This window comes from Electrona antarctica, assembly GCF_951216825.1.
Source record: "Electrona antarctica genome assembly, chromosome: 2".
Taxonomy (NCBI): Eukaryota; Metazoa; Chordata; class Actinopteri; order Myctophiformes; family Myctophidae; genus Electrona; species Electrona antarctica.
Genome location: NC_136807.1, coordinates 12,013,340 through 12,035,263, shown reverse-complemented (window position 1 = coordinate 12,035,263; position 21,924 = coordinate 12,013,340). Strand labels below are relative to the sequence as shown.

The window sequence follows — 21,924 nt, the reverse complement described above, 5'->3', positions numbered from 1 at the left end:
TGTACATCAAGCTGCCTCACGCTACAGAAACAGGAGATAGGCTCCTGCCCTATGGGCCTCATGGCTCGGCAAGGCTACTTACTTACTTGGGTCACATTCACAGAAAGTTTGAAAAAACCACTGTGTGAAACAGTGAGTGACCTTCAAAGGTCTCTGTCACTTGGAAAGAGAGAGACATGTAAGGTGAGAATTAATTAAAGACAAAACAAGAGGTTCAGTTGTGGAAAAAGTATATATTATTCTGAAATTAAGCATGAAACAGATACAACAATTGTCTTTGCACTATAGGCACACTATGAAAGGCCAGTTCACAAAAACAGCCATGTTCATAACAGACACAAAAGGGGTTCAAATAAATAACTTTCTTTTTGTTTCACATCACTTCATACAGTTGATCTCATATAGCGCAACACAACAATAAATAATCAATAAACTTGTTTTGTACACTTCACGACTCATACTGTACATAAGCTAAATAGTGTGCTTAAAGGAGCACATTTTCAACCCATCTTCATATAATTGGCCCTTGCTAAAAGGTAAAGATAAGATGGTTTGGCCACTCCTCTCACTCTATGCCTCAAGAGGAGGGCCGTGGACGGTTCTGCCTACCAGTGACATCATAGGTAGGTTTGGTTATATACCCCGAATATGTCCCGAATATAAGACGACTCTGATTATAAGACGACCCCCTTTTTTTCAAGACTCATTTTTGGAAAAACAACATTTAATGTCAAATAATCTAGTCCCCAATTATAATACGACCCCGTTTAAGATATTTCCATTGGAAACAAAACGTAGTCTTAATATTCAGACCAATAGGGTATTATTGTTTCCAAGCAAGAACAATGGCTTCTATTTCGGCATGCCACCGGTCCAGACCATCCGGTTGGTGTCCCACATCGATGATGTCATCATAGGTGGACAGGTTTCTGCACTGTCCACAGCAGCCCACCAATGAGTGAGTAGACAGAAACCGTCTCGTCTTATATGAGCATGCCATTAGTTAGGGCCAGTTATATCAACGTCTAATCGTAAATCAATTCACTATGGGATACAAGAATGGACATATCCCATAGTGAATCCATTCACTCATATCCTTTATATAACCACGGTTATTGCATAACCTCCAGTTATATTATGAACATTATACATTTTCTGTATAGAATAATTACAAGCTGTGTAATAGTACAACACTCGATATCAGTGGATTACAAACTTCTAGAAACATTCAGAAACTGAGAAAAGTATGATTTTTGGCAGGTTTCTTGCACTGCAACTAGAATGTCTTTGCCCATTATGCCCAATACATGACGCTACATAAAACAGGGACTACATCTGTGTGTGATTACACCATAGACACGCGCTACAGCGTTTACTGTCACGGACTATCTCCCTTAAATCGTGTGAAGAGATGATAAATCTTGATTTGAGGATTCACCTTAAGCAGGGAACCTTGTTAAAGTGCAATTTATGACAATCAGTCAGTCAGTCGGAGTCTTTCAAACACGAAGGATCCATTTAAGTAACATTCAACTTGCTCCCCCCCTCCCTCCCCCTGGTCCCCCCCTCCCTCCCCCCACTCACTCCTAAGAACAGAGTTCATGATGGTTGTGGTGTTCCCGGCAGAGGACTCGTTCATGATGGTTGTGGTGTTCCCGGCAGAGGACTCGGCGAGGTGGAAAGAGGACTGTGGCTCGGCTCTTGCGTGCCGTGCGTCCTTTTGCGCGAACCTCTGTTCGCTCTTCTCTGTGGATTGTTCTGCGTTGTTGTCCTTCTGTATGTCTGCCTCTCGGGACTATCGGGCGTTCCCAGTTGCTGTAGCAGTCTCTTCTGAAATACAGTCTCAAACTGTTGCTGCGTCTACAAACGGAAAAATGACATCAAAAAAATAATAAGTTGAAAGACAATGTCAATGTCTTTGATTAGGGGTTGCCATGGCATATCTCACTGTCAATGTCTTTGATTAGGGGTTGCCATGGCATATCTCACTGTCAATGTCTTTGATTAGGGGTTGCCATGGCATATCTCACTGATACCAATAGTATCATTGGTATCTTCAGATTACATTTAAAGGGATAGTTCAGATTTTTTGAACTTAAGTTGTATGAAATACTTGCCATTAATATAGTGGTTGCAACTGTATTAATTGATTGCCCGAGTCCCATGGTGGGAGTTCTGCTCTGGTTTTGGTCAATATTAAGTAGTTCCGGTCATTTTGTGGGGGGCACTGGGGCCACGCAGTAAAAGTAAATTAATCCACAAAACGAACGTAATTTGTATTGTTGACCTATTTCTAAAATATTAGCGCGACTTTCGTTTAACTTTGACCCCTCTATCACATGGAACTCTTTTTTGGGCGTAGTGATATGGACACAAAAAACATAGTTCTGTGTGATAGAGGGGTAAAAAAAGAACGGAAGTTGCACTAATATTTTAGAAATAGGTCAACAATACAAATGACGTTAGTTTTGTGGATTCATTTACTTTTACTGCGTGGCCCCCAGTGCCCCCCACAAAATGACCGGAACTACTTGATATTTCACCAAAACCAGAGCAGAACTCCCACCATGGGACTCGGGCAATCAATTAATACAGTTGCAACCACTATATTAATGGCAAGTATTTCATACAACTTAAGTTAAAAAAAATCTGAACTATCCCTTTAAACAGCAATACCGTTAAATTCATACTGTAATGCTTGTGATGAATCTGGAATTCATAATTCTAAGTAATGTGTGCTACTGTGCTCATCTTGACTTTCATTTGGAGGTGTCTGTAGGGTGTCTGTGTCTGTGACTGTCTTCCACTCCAGGCTCACACACCCGGTCCCATGTGGTGAGGGCCTGGCCATTTGCTATGTGCCTTCCTGTGGCTATTTGTATGACAAAGGAGTTTGTTGACATGAAGGAACAGACTGATTGATCAAAGTACTTGTCACTAAAATGTATGCATATTTCTGTTGACACCCTACACTCATGTAAACTGCTTAAAAGGTTGACCAAGATGGGACTCTTTGTCAGTCGGGCGTCAGCCCATGTGTGGAGCACGTCAGGCCACTCTGGCTGGCGTGAGCATTGCGCTGTGTACTTGTGAAATAAACAACCTCATCTCTGATCTGCTGTCTGTCTGCCGTGTGTCACAACTTTTCTCCGGGGCTCTCATGGTTCAGATACATCACTTGCATTATTAAGCCCCAGTCAATTTGACTGCTGCAGTCTTTGACTTATCAAACCCACCCTGAGTGCCATGGAGCTGGATTTATGTTTATGCTCTTTGGTCAAAATTCTTCATCTCTGAGGGATATCAGTACCGCTCCTGTAACTTCTCTCTTTTACTGCTGCTCTATGAATGTCTTGAATTCCATTTTCCTGATTACTCCCAATTCCTGCAAGTTATCGACAGTACCTAAGACAGCAATGTGCCAACAATGCATCATAACACACCTCATCTTGTCCGTTTTTACTGCTGCTCTATTGCAATGCTTGAATTCCATTTTCCTGATTACTTCAATTCCTGCCAGTTATCTACCCATGTTGTTTTTGTTGAGTTTGTACTTTGACCAGAAGTAAAATGTTTGACATGTTCTTGATTCACTGGGAACGTAGTTATGACGGATTGCCATAAAGTGAAGTTGAGCTGAACAAAACGGAACATTATGTAATGTAACTGACAATTCTTTGAGCTGAGCTGAACTGAGCTCAATTGAATCAGAAAGCTTGTCTCACCATGGCTTGTTGTGGTGTTGTGGTAGTGGTGGTGGTGGTAGTGGTGGTGGTGGTGGTGGTGGTAGGCGACAGAGTGCTGCTGGGGTCTGCTGTCGTCTGCTGTCGGTCCCTGGGGTTAGCCGGCGCGCAGTACATCTCCAGATGCTGGAGATCACAGCCTCCCGGCTTACAGCAGTGGTCCACGATGCCCTTGCCTCTGGGCCGAGGTCCGTACCCTGACCAGTTGTGTTTTCCTGCAGAAGGAGAAGAAACAATAATCGTTGCTTTTCAGGAAATGGAGAAAAAAAATGTTCCAATAGATCAAATGTAGTTATTATTTAGTCACAAGCTCTTGTTAATACTTTTTATTGGTTTGATGTTTATGATCGAAAACTTTGGCGATACATTCAATATGTAGTAACTAGATTTCTGCTCAGCGATATGAAATTCCCCAATCATGGGTTCAGAATTCAAAAAATCCTCTTTTGATCGACAAAGTTGACCGTCTAGGATTAAACTTCAAACCAAAGTGACGCTAAACTACAATTATACGCTAACCTGCTAAAGGCCACACAAAAGAACCAACAACAAAGGTCATCATCGATAAAAGCTTGGTTGAGGCACGGCGATAACAATACAGCTGCTGTGTACATAAGGCGAGCACGCTGCCATCTCTCCACCGAGGAAAACACACAGATACCAGATGGCCACAGTGGCCTTGGTCATGGACACGGAGTGAGGTTAAGGGGAAGGTGACTAGGTGAATGGGATGCTGGGTACGTTTCGTATGATCTGTGTCAGCCATTCCAAAGGTGAGTGAGGAATCGGATATTGCAATTGCGCCCCCAAATAATTGGCAAAACACCAAGACTTTGACGATAATGAAACATTAATATTAAAAGTTTGAGAAATGTGTTTGCATTGTGCTACCAATAAATAGCGACTTAACTTCGACATGGCACCATCAATCCATGTCGAAACACAATCCATTGATTGATCAAATGCACATGCGTCCGCGGACGACCTAGAGAGAGATGCTCGTGCCAACCCAGCTGACCACCCTCTAACACGCTAGCCATTCGGGCTGGCACGTTGAGTGAGTGGTCAGATGAGTGGGCCGCGAACACGTTGAGTGAGTGGTCAGATGAGTGGGCCGCGAACACTTTCAAAAAGTGTTCTTAACCCATTTTGGGCGGGAACCCCTTTTGGTGTTTTAAGCATTATGATATGCTTTACCTGTTGAAAAATAGCAGATCTACAAGCTCATAGCGCGGCACCGAGTGCCGCACTACGAGCTTGTAGGTCTGCTATTTTTGAATATATATTCTTTCAGAGCGAATGTTTTTAACTCAAATCTTTGCTTCTGAGGGGGTCCCTGAAACAACATATTTTCAGATGGGGGGCCAATTACTTATGATTTTTGGGTTCCTTGACATGAAATATTGAGCACCACTATACAGAAACAGGTATTTCAGAAAACTGTTAGGATTTAGAAGACATTTTTTTTAATTTCGATGTCAGGCCTAAATGGGTTAAATGGAATGGAATAAATGGAATTTAAATAGTATTATACAGTATGGTATAATGATGCCAGAACGTTTGAATTCATGAGAACGGCCAGTGAACATGTTTCGTCTTCTGATATGGCTTGATGGCTTGATTTGGATCAACGTTTGCCTGTTATCTCTCCCATGGTAAACATCAATACAGAATGGAATTGTGGACAAAATATTATCGGATAGAATATTCAAAGTTTTAGGTCTGAGAAGCTAAATCTCATCAAATGGTGGTCAATGGTGGCTCAAATGCCAAATAAATAATGGGCCTCGATACAAAAAGAGTTGAAACCCACTGGTGTAAAAACAAACAAGAAACCCATAAATAACAATAATTTAACGAAGAACCGTGTTTAGCATTTTAATTAGTGGCCTGCATCTAAAAGCAAAACACACGACGAGGGGGGTATATATTTACCTAAATAGATTCCGCGGTCGCCACACACAAATATTAGGTCAGCCAGTAGATCTGTGCCGCAGCGCAGCCGGGACGGTTCTGCAGAGACGGAGCACATAGTGGAGTACAGCGTGCAGACCATCCAGAAATTCAACACCTGAAGAGAAAAGGACAAACTGTGTTGAGTACACACAATAATAGAAATGTAACGCCAAGTAACACAGAAAGAACACCAAATGCTTAACTAATTTAGACCTGAGGCCGATTCTACGAATGCCTTCTAAATCCTGACAGTTTTCTGAAAACCCCATGTTTTCATGTCAAGGACCCACAGAATTATATGTATGTGTTGGGGCAACCCCCATCTGAAAATGTGTTGTTCCATGGACCCCCCCAGAAGCAAACACACGTAAAACGTTCGCTGTGAAAGAATATATATTCGAAGATTTGCACGTTTTCACGATTTCTCAAAAATAGCAAGCTATGAGCTTGTAGATCTATTTTTCAACAGCTAAAGCATAACATAATGCTTAAAACACCAAAAAGGGGTTCCCGTACTGAATGGGTTAATAACACACCGACATTGAAAGTGAACTTTACAAAAACTTGGCCAACACTGGGGGAGATATTATATCACATAATTCCTTGTAAAAGCAGAGTGGTGATGATGCGGTCAAAACATCTCACTTATAATTCAGTGCAATGGTGAAGTAATAAAACGTGTACAGATGAAAGTCATCAATAACAAAACATTCCATCTTGGTCTGCCTCAATCTGTTCATCAAGTCATCAAGCCAGTGGCAGGAGGCATATAGAATACCTTAGCAATCTTGGCATTGCTCAGTACAATTGCGAAATAAACTCGATGTTGGGTTAATCTCTAGCCATGCACTGTAGCTGAAGTCAGATATATATCATATGTTGCCTTCTGCCCCTGCTCCCCATCTACATTTGTCAATCTATGCTGTCAGTGCATGACACAATGGGGGGATTCATTTTTTGCCAGTCAAGCTGATAAGGATAGCTTTCTGTGTGGCCTATGAATGACACCATTGATTCATTATCTGCAGTCTAATGCTTTATTTGAATTGAACTTCTATTTAGTTTGATGCACATCTTGACTTCTATGCATGTTTACAAATGATCTTGACCTGATGCAATTTCTTATGAAAATGTGTTTAATAGGCAAACATGTGAATCCCCCACCTCACATGCACTGAACCACTATCCTCAATACATTTCAATAATCTTCCAGCTATACAGATCAAGAGAAGGAAGGCCCAAGAACATTTGGCGCAGGTACGTTGAGACTGACATCAAGCAACATGAGCCAACATGGAAATGAGCTGGACAAGAAAACCCAGGATAACAGACTCTGGCTACAGTTCCATGAAAAGGGCATAAGCAAGTATACAAATCAATGGCAATAAATCCGTTTCCTTTTACGGCTCTTGAGATGTTCTAATGCCATTCCCTCATTTCTTCTAATCCAAAACATGCGTTACTGCATCCACATCCACAGGGTGCATCCCCTCTTCCTCGTCCCTGAACTAACAGTCCAAAAGCAGAAATAATATCCCCATGTAATTCTCAAGAGGAACTGCAGCGCTGTCACGGACCAAAGCGAGATGAGCGGGGCCGGGCAGGGCAGACCAGTGCGTGCCGTGCACCTGCCACCTTGCCTAAATCCTCCAGGGCTTAAACTTCAAAAGATGCAGTCCTGTTTGCCCAACGGTTCATTCTTACCTTAAGTGCCAGCCCTCTCACAGAGAGACAGCGTTGGGAGGGGTGTGAGGAGTTCATGCTGGAGTGTTGTTCTGTCTCTAGCCCACAGTTGTACTCGACTGTCTGAGGCCTTGGACCTGCTCTTATACCCAGCCAGGAAGACGACCGAGAGGGGGAGGATCTTGAGCAGCTCCCACCAGTGGTGGAAGAAGTACTGGAAGATTTCTTTTTTTGTTTTTGTTTTTTTTACTTAACCCATTTTATTTAGACCTGAGGACTTGATTCTACAAAAGGTCTTCTAAATCCTGAGTTTTCTGAAAGACCCATGTTTCTATGTCAGTGGCCCACAAACTATTTCATGTCAAGGATCCCTAGAATGATCTTTATTTGGCCGCAGAAACCCATCTGAAAATGTTGTTCCAGGGACCCCCCCCCCCCAGAAGCAGATATTAGAGTTAAAAAACATTCACTGTAGTTGAAGTCTTCACAGATAACTGGTTTAGATGGATTGCTCATGTTTCTACCATAAGACCTGATTTTGTATAGTTTCAGTTAAACCTGTTTAACTTGTATATTGAATGATCATCGATAGAGAAGAGAGGCAGACATCTCCCCTTGTGTGTATTGTACGTATATTGTCTTGTTTTGTTTTCGGTTGTATGTAGTCAATTGTCAGTCGTTTTGTTTTCATGTATGTTTGATTAAAATTCAATAAAACGTAAATTGAAAAAAAAAAAAAAAAAACATTCACTGTGAAAGAATATTATATTCAAAGATGTTTTCACGATTTTTCAACAGCTTAAATAATGGTTAGTGGTTTAAAGTTAAGGTAACACAGATGCATCTTCACTCAGGTCTAAATGGGTTAAGTACAAGTAGCAATACCACAATGTAGAAATATTATGTTACACGGTAAAAGTATTGCCATACAGTACCTAGTATCCTAGTATTCACAATGTTGCTTGGGTAAAAGTACAAAGGTATTGGCTTCAAAATATACTTACAGTACTAAAGTAAAAGAGCTCATATTTTCAAAGTAATTTCAGTCCCCCCCCTTTTTTTCCCTACAAACTCACAACGCATTGTGAGCTTGTAGATGTGCCATTTTTGAATATCCCAAGTATAAAACAGCGCTTAAGTGGATAAGGTATGTTGTTTTAAATTAACTAAATCTTCAAAGTAACCAATAGAAGCTGTGAAATTGAAAGCTGTGAAATTGAAACTAAAGCGGTCAAATTGAAAGGAAATAAATGAAATACTATATTAGGCTTACAAAACTCGCCTGCGAGATATAGTGAAGTAAATATTAAGTAAAAGCACCCTCAAAATTGTACTCAAGTACAGTATGTGAGTAAATGTTCTTAGTTATTATCCACCACTGGCTCCCAATCACCCATGTGCCACACACTCATGTTTTTTAATGAGACACGGCAATCTAGTTCTGGTGCGGCTCATATCGAGAGATGTAACATGCTGTCATTGGGGTGAACTTGTCCTGCTCTGTGACTACTGTGCTTCTCATAGTTTAGGCTACACTTGAGACGATAAGGCTTTATAAAGGTTGCTTAAAAGATAACCTACTGTATACTATCGATGCCATGATATCAGGTCTGGAGACATTATTATTATTGTATGGTCAAGCGCAGTAGGGTGGGTGGGTGGATGCATACAGTACATCATGTATGTATGAAGGCTTTCAGCTAATTCATTACAATTTATTTGGGAAAACTGCAAAGCAGAAATGTTTTATTGAAAACGTTTGAGATGGTCAAAATCAACCCCGTCAACATATTTGGTCATGAGCAAAATGGGAAAAAAAAGAAGAAAAAAAAGAGCGAAATCTACGGAATTACAATCTCTAAACATAAAGTGGAGAGTTTGTGTGTCAGGAGCGTGTCCAAACACAGGCAGCCAACTCCATGCAGAACAACAAATAAAAGTACAGAACTGACCCTGCTTAACAAAGCAGTAGTTCATAAGTATAAAAGGGTTAAAGTGGTCAAATAAAAGTCATATCGGGAAGAATTATAGGGGTATGAGTTAAACAAGTATTGAATACCTGCATAAAAACACTAAACACCTAACATTACAGTGACATTTAGTAAAGAAAAATGCCCCGTCTTGTGCATGAATGACAGTAGCGCGTGTGTGATCACTTCACACTAGGGATGTCCCGATCACGTTTTTTTGCTTCCGATCCGATATTTATATTTTATAGAACACGTTTATTATCACAATATCCCAAATCACAGACCATTTCCAGTCTAATCTCATGATATGGATATACTGATACTACAGACGTCCCGATCACGTTTTTTGGCTCCCGATCCGATTCGGATCATTTGAAAATGTCGTGATCGGCCCAGATTTTCCGATCACCCGATCCGATCGGGACAACCGTACTTCACACCTGTCTGCCTTCGCCTTAACGTCCTGTCAAATCAACAGCGTCATGTAAATACAGATTTAGAACACCAACTTGGAAAAGAAACAAACTAAATAAATTATATAGCAGTGGTTCTCAATGCAGGGTACAGGCACCCCCAGGGTTCCAAATGGAAACTGTAAAGGTTATGGTGGTCCTCTAAATTAAAACAAGTCTGAGAACCACTGCATTACAGGCAGGTACGACGCAGGCAGATTCTGCAAATCACTTCACTTCAAAGGAGGTTGCTGAGAGCGGCCTCCTTCTCTTTGACCTTGGCTCTCATACGGGCGAGTTGTTCCTCTCGCGCCAGTTGGTCAAAATCAAAGTTCTGATGCTGTCCTCCTGCGGTGGCCGTGAACACATGTCGCAGTGGAACCTCTGCACTCATCTCTGCAACGGACGACGTGCCACCCCCTCCCGCTACGTCTTGTTCACCGTCCATTGAGAACGATGCAGGGGACTGTGAAGACATCGGACTGTCCCCTGCATAGTTGTCACAGTCCCACGCATCGTTTTCACTGTCCACATTGTTGCTGCGCTCCATTGCGATGTCGCCACAGTCCCCCGCATCGTTTTCACTGTCCACATTGTTGCTGCGCTCCATTGCGATGTCGCCACAGTCCCCTGCATCGTTCTCACTGTCCACATTGTTGCTGCCCGCCATTGCCATGTCGCCACAGTCCCCTGCATCGTTTTCACTGTCCACATTGTTGCTGCCCGCCATTGCCATGTCGCCACAGTCCCCTGCATCGTTCTCACTGTCCACATTGTTGCTAACCGCCATTGCCATGTCGCCACAGTCCCCTGCGTCGTTTTCACTGTCCACATTGTTGTTGTTACCGTCCATCGCATTGCCTTCACTGTCGGATGCATTATTTTCACTCGGCGTGTCTGTTTTTTGCAGGCATGCGTCTTCCAGCTCACCATCACTGCTACTGGTTTCGCTCTGGAACACAAATTTTCTTTGTCGTACCTCTCCAGGATTCTCTTGGTCACTCTCGCTGACCACCGTGTCCGCCTGCTCCGTGTCACTGTTGGACGGTGGGTCAGCTGCAAGTCCGTTGTCTTCACACCGAGCGAGATTCTTCTTGGTCTTGTGGTTCTCTAGTGATTCCTGGAAGATAATAAAGCCTCGATTACACAGCCTGCAAATCCCACACATATAAACACATACCGTCCTAAAGTCAGCTCTTCGGTGCTACTGAAAATTTCTGACGAGCCGAAATCATTTCGGCACTACAGCGCCGAAACAGCGGTAAAATAGGAGTATGAATCGGCCCCAATACTGCATCCTGGGCAAAGGGGCCATATTTCAGTGACTTATCAATCTCTTATGAGATTTCTTTTTTTTCTTTCTTGTTGTTAGTTGTTTTTGTATGTCTGTACTCAATTATTATTGTTTATTTTTATTTTTATTGTTTTAATTGTTTTAATAATGACGATAACTGTGTGGGGGGGGGGGGGGTGAGGGAGAAAATGGAAAAAAATGGTATATTCAAACTGAACTTAAATTGTTGAAACCCACTACCAAAACCGATAAATATTCACAACTGCTCTGCTACAACTCCATTCTAGGGGAAACACTGCTTAGTTCACGAACATCTGACTGATGATTTCATTAAAAGGACTGTAACCCCTAAGGCTATGTAGACAGGCCCTCAGAGGGGTTGTGTCTTTAACTGGGCCGAGTGCGCCAGCAAGTTTGTTTTTCTTGCGTTTACTTTCAGTTCTGGTATGGAGGGAAGCCGTCGCTCTAAAACAGAGAAAGTCTTAGATATATTTGGTCGTTACTACGGACCACTCGGACAGTTGAAACAAAAGTAGAACCTTGGCTTGGATCACGTATGTTTTATTGAATCATTTTTTTTGTTTTATTAACTGCTGCTTCTTCCTTTTAGCGTAGAAGAAAGCACAAGGAGTACTCCGGAGAGGAGAGGAGGGACACGGTGGTTATATTGGCGTGGATAATGTATCGCTCCGTAGGCAACGATGGAACCTGTGAAAACGGCAAACCGAGCCGCGATGTACCGTCAGTCACGGACCGAACGTGTGAGTCAGTGTTGTTTTTGGCAGCACATTTTGATTTTAGTTTTAGTCATAGTCTCTTCAATAGTTTTCATTTAGCTTCACATTTTGGTCACCTGGAATGTTTGTGTTAGTCTAGTTTTAGTCGACTAAATATCTTAAGATTTTAGTCGACTAAATCTACAGTTGATTTAGTCGACTAAAATGTATTTTGGCGGGCTTTGATGTCGTCGTAATGACTGTTTTTACACATAAAATGACATACTGGATCTCGTCCACTAGTCCCTTCCTAGCATTTATCATCCTAGCATTTAGTCTAGTTTTTATCTGTTGACGAAATTGTCAATATATTTAGTCTTAGTTTTTGTCATCATAGGTTAGATTTCATTTAGTTTCCATTTAGTTTGTCAGTGAAAAAAGGTAGTCGAACATTTTTCGTCTTAGTTTTAGTCGACAAAAACACCACTAGTGTGAGTTTGATCATACTTCATCTCTAATGTGTCATTTCAATCAACGATACAGAGGAACCGCCACAAAGGAGATCTCGTAACTAGGGATGTCCCGATCAAGTTTTCTTGCTCCCGATACCATTCCCATCATTTGATTGAGTATCTGCCGTCGATACAGATATTTCCCTGATCCGATATTTATATTTTTTATGGAGGGACAGACAGTAGGCTGACAGGAAATGGGGAGAGAGATGGGGGGGAGGAGGACATGCAGTAAAGGCCGATCGGGAGTCGAACCCGCGGCACACTGCCAGACTGGATTACCAGCCAAGGTGCCTGGACCGCTGAGCCATGGCCCAGGCGATATTCATATTTTTATAGAACACTTATGCCATATCACAATAGTACACTATCCAAAATCATGCAGACTCCGACATACACTGCTGCAGACAGTGCAACATCAACAACAACAAAGAGTTTCACTGCTTTTTTAGATAAAATGGATGAGCAGAACAAAAAATCTAAAGTACAAAATCTAAATATTTTCAAGGAGGGAGCAAGTTATTAAAATTGAAACGCACAATAAACAGGTGGAGACAAGACTTGATGTTTGTGAGATAACTTTAGCCAGACATGACCTTGAACTTGTTGACCTGAAAAATGTCGTGAGGGATGTCCAGGAGTGTTTGAAGGTAGGCGACACAGTCAAACGTGCACATATTGAATCAAGCATTGAAGTCTTACAAAATGGACTGTGAAGTGCCATCAACAGGGGAGTGTCCAATGCTCAAGCACCGTGTGCATAACATTCATCAGGCTGAAATTCAGGCCATGCCATGTGATACATAAGACTAAGCTCAAACTGCATGGAGACATCGGCCACTCGCCTGCCCACACTGAACGAGGCGGCGTGACATCAAATGATATGGCATCAACACCGCTGCACAGTGACTACCCCCATTCTGGGGCAGGACGGGCCACTCCCTATACCGTTCAACAACAACCTTACAAACCCCGGCGGGGACACAGCTGGGAGAGTGTTTGTATCAGTCCCCATTCTCTAACCCACAGCAAAGGGAAATTATGCCCTCTCTCATTCCATGTTGTTGCCCACAATGTAGCCAACGCCATGCCAACGACAAAGGTGGCAACACCCGGCCGCTGTCAACCACTTCACAGTGCCTCCCCTCGACCCCCACAAACCCTAATCTTTGAATGTTAACAGGTTAATTTTATACACACTGGATCAGATCACACCTTGACGATGAAAACAGCAGTCAAACATTTTGGATACGTCACGCTCTGTGTCATAGCTTGCGTCCACAGTGGACCGGTGAGGTTGAAAGGAGTAGATGTACAGTATGTGGCGATGGTGGATGAATTTAGAGGTATGTGGCGATGGTGGATGAATTTAGAGGTAGGTGGCGATGGTGGATGAATTTAGAGGTAGGTGGCGATGGTGGATGAATTCAGAGGTAGGTGGCGATGGTGGATGAATTTAGAGGTATGTGGTGATGGAGAATGAATTTAGAGGTATGTGGCGATGGTGGATGGATTTAGAGGTATGTGGCGATGGTGGATGAATTTAGAGGTAGGTGGCGATGGAGGATGAATTTAAGGTGGCCTTACACTAGCCGATAATCGGGCATTTGAAATCTGACAGCACCACACACTACAGGATAATCGGAGCGGGGCCGAGCAAATATCAAACATTCTTGATGTTGATCGGGCCGATCCCGATCGCGCGCGGGGGGTGCGCGATTGAGTCGGGCACCCCCCGAGCGTCAAAAATGCCCGATTATCGGCTAGTGTAAGGCCACCTTTAGAGGTAGGTGGCGATGGTGGATGAATTCAGAGGTAGGTGGTGATGGTGGATGAATTTAGAGGTAGGTGGCGATGGTGGATACATTTAGAGGTAGGTGGCGATGGTGGATGAATTTAGAGGTATGTGGCGATGGTGGATGAATTTAGAGGTAGGTGGCGATGGTGGATGAATTTAGAGGTAGGTGGCGATGGTGGATGAATTCAGAGGTAGGTGGCGATGGTGGATGAATTTAGAGGTAGGTGGCGATGGTGGATGAATTTAGAGGTAGGTGGCGATGGTGGATGAATTTAGAGGTAGGTGGCGATGGTGGATGAATTTAGAGGCATGTGGCGATGGTGGATGAATTTAGAGGTAGGTGGCGATGGTGGATGAATTTAGAGGCATGTGGCGATGGTGGATGAATTTAGAGGTAGGTAACGATGGTGGATGAATTCAGAGGTAGGCGGCGATGGTGGATGAATTTAGAGGTAGGTAACGATGGTGGATGAATTCAGAGGTAGGCGGCGATGGAGGATGAATTTAGAGGTAGGTAACGATGTTGGATGAATTCAGAGGTAGGCGGCGATGGTGGATGAATTTAGAGGTAGGTGGTGATGGTGGATGAATTCAGAGGTAGGCGGCGATGGTGGATGAATTTAGAGGTAGGTGGTGATGGTGGATGAATTTAGAGGTAGGTGGCGATGGTGGATGAATTTAGAGGTAGGTGGCGATGGTGGATGAATTTAGAGGTAGGTGGTGATGGTGGATGAATTTAGAGGTAGGTGGCGATGGTGGATGAATTTAGAGGTAGGTGGCGATGGTGGATGAATTTAGAGGTAGGTGGCGATGGTGGATGAATTTAGAGGTAGGTGGCGATGGTGGATGAATTTAGAGGTAGGTGGCGATGGTGGATGAATTTAGAGGTAGGTGGCGATGGTGGATGAATTTAAATGCTTGGGGTCAACTGGTTAAGGTTAAATACTTGGTTCAACGGTAAATACTAGGTTCAACTGTTTGTTAAAGATAGTGTGAAAGAGAAATAAAGAAGGGGGTGCAGGCAGGATGCAACGGGTGGAGAAGGATGTGACAGACGGGTACCAGCGGGTGGAGAAGGATGTGACAGACGGGTACCAGCGAGAGTGAAAGGAAAGGTGTATAGACTGATATTAGTGAGACAAGTAAGACGCGCGAACGCGGGAAGCGAACGCAGCTCGTAAATTGCAATAATTAGAAAAAATTACCTACTTTTTTAAGGTTTTTTTTAAGTTTTCTTTTTTTTAGTGTTTTTTTAAGTTAAGGTTGTTTGTGTGTGTTTTTTAAGTTTCTTTTTTTAAAGCGTTTTTTTAAGATTAAGGTTTTTTTTAAGTTATTTTTTTAGTGTGTGTGCGTGCATGCGTGTGTGTTTTTTTTTTTTTTTTACACATGTTTTGCTAGGTCTCATAGTTAGTGCTCACTGCGTTTGCAATCACTGCGTTCGCAACAAGTTGGTTTAGGTAAAAGCTCAACCCCAAAACCTCAATCAAGCTCAATCAAAAAAGAAATAAAAAAAGATTAGATGGAAACGGATGATAGGCTGTAGCGATCCCCAAAGAGACATATCAGAAAGAGGAAGTTATCTTAATAAATGATAATTACACTAAGAATGAGAAAAGGGGAGAAGACATGCACTTCCCAAATTTCAACATGTAATTATGAAAATAAATAAAAACACACACACACAGTACTTTGTGGTACCGTTTCAAGCCACCAAAGGGGAGTACTTCGGCGTGCGGGTTTTATTTGTTTTCATTACTTACATGATAATTCAACTAAACAATACTCACTTCATGTGTGCCATAGCACTCTCTCGGGGAGACGGAGTCCATTTGTGTTTTGGCCAATAATCTATTAAGCGTCTTTCGAGGGATTCTGATCAACTTCACCTGACAACGCCTTGTGAGGAATTGTTCCTCAACTGCCTTCTTCTGTAATGCATCCTTGAGGGGTTCAGGAGAGGTTTCACAGAACTGAGGCTGCACAGGGGGTTTCGGGGAGAAAATAGGATTAATATATCTCTGCTGTCGGGGAGAAACCACCTAACTCCAGGAAATGAAGAAAAGTTTTTTTTTTAACAATGCAATACTGCCTCATCAAAGTTGGTATTGTGACTTTATATATTGTCAATTACTTGCATGAGAGGGGGGTGGGGTGGAGGTGGAGTAAGCTGCTATAGCAGGCAGTTTGAGGGTCCAATGAAGTTAAGAGCTTTTGTCCAAAGTGCTTTTTAATGTTTTAATAATTCACACAAACAAAAGATGTGTTCAATAGCATTGATTTATATATTTTTTTTAAAACGAAACTTCAAAAATGGAGTTAGGAGGTTTTCCTCTTGACAGGGACGATATGAGAGATAAACTAGAAAAAGTGCCCTTCTGGGCACAGGTCTCCACCAGGAGGATAGGAGTGTGTGTGATGTTTGGCAAAATGTTTAGGAGTAATATAAACATGTTTTTTGGTTTGTTTGTTTTTTGCAACAATTTTCTTCATTTTGTTGAGGAAATGCAGAGCCAGATCACTCATAGCATCTCTGAGGATAGAATTCTGGATGAGCAGGACATGTGCAGCATTTTGTACAAAACGGGCCACTCCTGAAAACTTTGGAAGGCAATCTTAGCCAATCAGTGTAGAATCTGAGAAATCCAACAGACTCGTCTTGATCACATGACTACAGAGATCATGTGTACCGATTTGCCTGAGATTTGGATGAAATCTGTGCGACCAACATAAACAATGCGTTTTGCAGAAATCGGCCTCATGGTGGCGCTATAACTGGCAGATGTGGAGTGATGCAGGGACAATGTTTTTCCATGGCCTCTAGGGAGTGCGCATACATAAGCGTGTATAATTTCACGGAAATTGCAGTGTTTGGGATTTGTGGCATTTTGTTCGAAACGGACCAATCATGTGAGCTTTGGAAGCCAATCTTAGCCAATCAGGATGGAAGATGGGAAATGATGCAGATCCGTGTTGATCCCATGACTATGGAGATAGTGTATACCGAATTGTGTGATGTATGGATAAAATGTGTACGAGTAATCTACAGAAATGTGTTTTGCCTAAATCGGCCTCATGGTCGCACTATAACAGGCCGTTGAGGAATATTTGGGGCAGAGGTTTGTCGTTGGCATCCAGGGAGTGTGTGTGCAAAGTCTGGCATGGATTGGGCCAACGGTGCCGGAGATTAGCTGGTAACGGACGGACGGAAGGAAGGAAGGAAGGAAGGACGGACGGACACACGGACAGAGTGCAAAACATACTCTCTCCCCATGCCTTCGGCCTGGTGGAGACAATTAGGCGTTAGGTTGCGGTAGAGTTACTGAGCTGATGGGCTTGTCATTTCAAGCCAGGAGGGCCATTCGCCCCATCAGTCTGTTATAACCTCGCGTCACTAGACGTTCCACCTCAGAGGAAAGCCTGTGTTCCTAAATCGCCTGTGTGATCCGGTCTAAACCGGATGATATAAAACAAATCAAAATTCTGCATCACTTTATTTTGGTCCACCCTCTTTGTTCTTAGTCTCGCCAGTCGCTGCGAGTGGGAATAAAAGATGGCTATACCAAACTAACTATTCCAAGAAGTACTTGAAGAAACTTGTCAGACCTAAACCTATTATGGGAATTATTTATGGTAATTCAGATTCTGATTTGGGGGTTCCGGCCCGTTGACTACAAACCCGACTACACATGACATAAGTTATCATCCAAGCCCGGCCAGATCATAAACCCGAAAATGGTATGCCTCCCAGGCTAAGTCTGTTGTGGAGATTAGTGTTCAAAGTAGACATCAAAGGTTATGAGTTTGTGAATGAAATGTAGGATTAAGTGCAGGTGCAATGTTGCATGACCACTTAAGCCCTATTTGATACAGATGGCAGTGTTGCTCGGCGAAAATAACAGATCTACAAATTCACAGTCACAAGTTCACAACGGGTCACAAAATAGGGAAAATAGGTTGAAAGGGGTCAAAGTATGCATGTGGGAAGGGAAGGGATGAGAACATAAAATTCACTGGAAGTGCGGTAGGAGGTGTGGAGAGGGGGGCATGTTAAAAGGCTCAAGGAGAGACACTGTAGCATGGTTTGGGTCGCAACCGGTCAGAGTTATGGGAAAACCATGTTTCTGGAGACGAAGAGCTGCTGGAATCCAAACCGAACCCCCGACCGTCTCCATTGGCTGGCTCTTTACAGAATGTATATCTGATGGACACGGCCGTCTTCGTCTTGTGCATTAGTTTGTTAACTGTTGCTGTTAAAATACGCTAGTCTGTTTATGTAGGTTAATAATTGCTTCTCGACCCAGACAGCGGCCCATCTACAAGCTCGTAGCGCGGCACTCGGTGCCTTGCTATGAGCTTGTATATCTGCTATTTTTCAATAGCTAAAGTATAACATACTGCTTAAAACACCAGAACGGGTTCCCGTTCAGAATGGGTTAAACCTTTTCAGGTTCTCCCAACGAACAGCAGCCATTTTGCTGCAGCACTGTGCAAAGTGTAGTAATTTGAGGTGCAATGTTGACCAACTTGACCATATATGGCAGATGCTTGGCAATGATGCTCCATTCCTGAGTTTTGACTCAACAATTGCGGCGCCTACACCTGGCCTACAGGGTACCGCTCCACGGATTTGTCTATACATACTGGTGGAACGAGCATGGGAGAGAGAGACAGAGAGAGAAATAGGGCGTGTGTATGCGATTGTGAGGTTTCCTACCTCCAACTAGGTTGAGAGCAAGGAATAATGGGATATATCAATTTTTGGGAAATAAAATGAAAGCAAGGATGAAATTCGAATGTAATCTGAGATTATCCAATATTCTGCATTTCCTGGAAACATGGACTGATTCTACAGTGCCTAATCAGTCAAAAAACTGCAACTGATCACTTCTAGGTTTTAGGACAAGATAGGATGTTAGAGATTTGAATTAAATGACTGAGCTCAGATCCCTGCACATCCTAAACAACACCACCAGATGATAAGATCAAATATCTTACCGTCTCGTCCTGGCTGTCATCATCAGAAGATGAAGTTATCTCGATGGGCGCAGTGGCAGGTGCATCAGTGTTGGCGTTCTCATGGTCAGAGTCAGAAGTTATCTCGATGGCTGGGGAAGGTACATCTGTGTTGGGGACGAGGGCACGGCGGGGGATCAGCGTGCGCTTCTTCAGTGACAGATAGATCTGACCACAGTAGATAATAACTGCGTCTTGCTTGAGTTGAGATGTGGAATGGCGGGGTAGTGGCGAGGCATTGGTGTGGTGGTTTGACATCGTTCCGCAGAGGTCTCCCAGCACCTTTAAGGCAGTATGGTTGGAGATCACAAAAGGCATGGTAAGAGGGTTCCGGGCTCTCAACTGCTTTTTGGAGGCGATATGCAAATTTAACTTATCATCTTGGCTCATCATTGAGCAACCCCCCGTCTTCCGTATCACTACCGGAGAAATGCATGTTCCTTCTGGCAAGCTGGCGAGGTCTCTGGAATTGATGCAGAATGTCTTGTTAAGTCCCATTTGCCTCAGAATGGCTTTTGGTAGGGTCATGAGGGGGACAGTTTTTACTTCTGCCTCTTCTGGGACGTAGATCTCGAAGTTTTCAAATGAATCCATTTCTCTGTGTGCACACATACAGACACAAGATATGAAAACACACCCAAGCAAGCACTAACACGTCATACGTTCTGTAACATACAGTGGGTATGAAATGAATGCTGGCAAGGTTATTGATCATAAGAGTGTCAGTGATATTGACTAGTCACTGGCTTGTGGTTTATCGTTGAATGTAATGGCTGTATATTCAGGAACATTTACAGTATGGTTTTTAATATTTAGTGAGCCTGTGCCATGTTAAAAAAAAAACATCCTTAGTTTTTAGATATGGTGCTCGACTCAAAATTCAAAAATGACCAAATGAAGAAAAAAGGGGATGTGACATGTCCACAGTCTCCACACACGATGTGTTAATGTTTGCTCCCCGTCCCGTTTATTTTAACCAATTTAGATCTGAGGCCCATTCTAAAGCCTAAAACACACCAATGGTTCGCCATGCAACTCCGATGTTCCAACTATGTTGCAACCATTATCCCCAATGGCAGTTGAAAGAAGTTGCAGTGGTGCAGCTGACACACCCACCCACACACACTATTTAAATAGTTTTGAGGAAAAATGTTGCTTTTTCTCCCAAAGTTACCTCAAAAGATTGCTGCTATTAGTTTGAAATAGCTTCATACCCTGTACATATAAGTTATAACATGTATAACGATGCAATGTGACATCTCTGTTTACACAATGCTGTACCCACTCCAACTGTATATACTTGTAACTTTCCCATTTTCAACTGTTTTATTATATTTTGACACTTGCTTTGGCAACAAAGTTCTCATGCCAATATAAAGCTCATTTGAATTGCATTGACTGGCCACAGGCTGACAGTGACTAAACCTATTTAGGCCTGATTTAAGCGGTTGCTTCATCCCGCTCCAAATCTTTTACTGTCCACTCCTAATTCTAGCATCTGTAGCTCTCAGGAAATTACGTTACTTTTTGGATAGATACTGCGAAATGAGTTTTCTCCACTGCTCTTGGGGGGCTAGACTCATTTCGACCTATGCGGGGATATCCTGACACGGATCGAGCCTCTTCTCGTAGCTAATAGCGGGGGGTGAGGCTCCAAACGGGGCTATAGGGGCCCCCAGCCCCAGCCAGAGGGTGAGGCTCCAAACGGGGCTATAGGGGCCAGGGTCCCCCAGCACAATACAACTCAAGTAGCAATCCGTACAACTCAAGTAGCATTCATTCCCCTAGCCCCGTTTGGAGCCTCACCCTCCGGCTGGGGCCAGGGTCCCCCAGCTAGTAGCTAGTAGCTAACGGTGCCTAGCTAGCACAGCACTTACCACAACTGTGTTCACAGAGTAGAAGAAACCGCGAAAAATAAAGATGTTTTATATATATAAAAAAATAAGGAATACAGTTGTGCGTTGATGCAACGCTTTAACTCGATATCTCAATAAATCTAACGAACAGACATGTCATCATGCGTTCTTCTTCATTTTGTTTTACGGCAGTTTGGTTTGTTGTGTTTATTATTCAAATCCCCCATGGTGCAACGCGAATTCAAAGCGACAGCACTTCCTGTCAAATAACGTAGATCTACAAGCTCACGACGCAGCTCGGTTGCGACGCATTGTGAGCTTGTACATCTGCTATTTTCGATAATACATCACTTGTAGTAATAATAAGAAGAAGTATTTAAATGTTGTAAAGTAAAGTAAGCCATGTCCATTACATTACTACAGTGGAATTATTTGCGTTTGATGACGGACGTTGTGGTTTCATTACAATATTTGTTTATCCGCTGTTTTGGTGACATTTTATTTAATTTTAAAACATGAAAAAGTAGCCCAATTAATATTTGTTATGCGACGAAGTGATTAACTATAAAAATGTTTCTTCTGGTTTATAAATTAGAATTGAGTTTAATGTCCAATAAGCTGCAAGTGTTATAAAGGCGGAGCCGGCGTTGCCATGGTGCTTTATATACAATCTATTGGTTTGCTCCTGCTAAAAAGGCCAGTCTGTGACAGAATGCACTTGTCTTTCATCGTGACATTCTTCATTCAAAACTGTACAAGTAAGTAATAGAGCATCATCACTTAGTGCGTGGTGTTAAATACAAGAGAAGGGATTCGCACTGGTGACTATTTAAAGTAGCCAACATTTTAAATAAATATCCTACCGTAATTAACTTGAGTAGCCGATTTCTTAGTATTTTTGGATAGTAGATAATAGAACCATTTCACTCCA

At 42.7% G+C, this 21,924-nt stretch overlaps 2 protein-coding genes across 4 annotated transcripts; both read right to left on the bottom strand.

Annotated features, from left to right (window-relative positions):
• Positions 1–1,621: 1,621 nt before the first annotated feature.
• LOC306941801 (uncharacterized protein) lies at positions 1,622–7,485 on the bottom strand. The gene is made up of 4 exons (XM_079527443.1): positions 7,404–7,485; positions 5,679–5,814; positions 3,726–3,958; positions 1,622–1,860 (listed from the first exon to the last, which is right to left on the bottom strand). Exons 1-4 carry the CDS (start codon positions 7,458–7,460, stop codon positions 1,636–1,638), a joined length of 651 nt encoding a protein of 216 aa, XP_079383569.1. The 5' UTR covers positions 7,461–7,485; the 3' UTR covers positions 1,622–1,635.
• Positions 7,486–9,109: 1,624 nt separating this feature from the next.
• Positions 9,110–21,199, bottom strand: LOC306913849 (uncharacterized protein). Of its 3 annotated transcripts, none has more exons than XM_079490659.1 (4): positions 21,015–21,199; positions 19,120–19,735; positions 15,912–16,100; positions 9,110–10,924 (listed from the first exon to the last, which is right to left on the bottom strand). In XM_079490659.1, exons 2-4 carry the CDS (start codon positions 19,729–19,731, stop codon positions 10,043–10,045), a joined length of 1,683 nt encoding a protein of 560 aa, XP_079346785.1. In that variant the 5' UTR covers positions 19,732–19,735; positions 21,015–21,199; the 3' UTR covers positions 9,110–10,042. The 3 variants fall into 3 exon arrangements, with proteins under 3 accessions (XP_079346785.1, XP_079346786.1, XP_079346787.1); XM_079490660.1 differs by having other exon boundaries at positions 16,011–16,100; XM_079490661.1 differs by lacking the exon at positions 15,912–16,100.
• Positions 21,200–21,924: the final 725 nt, after the last annotated feature.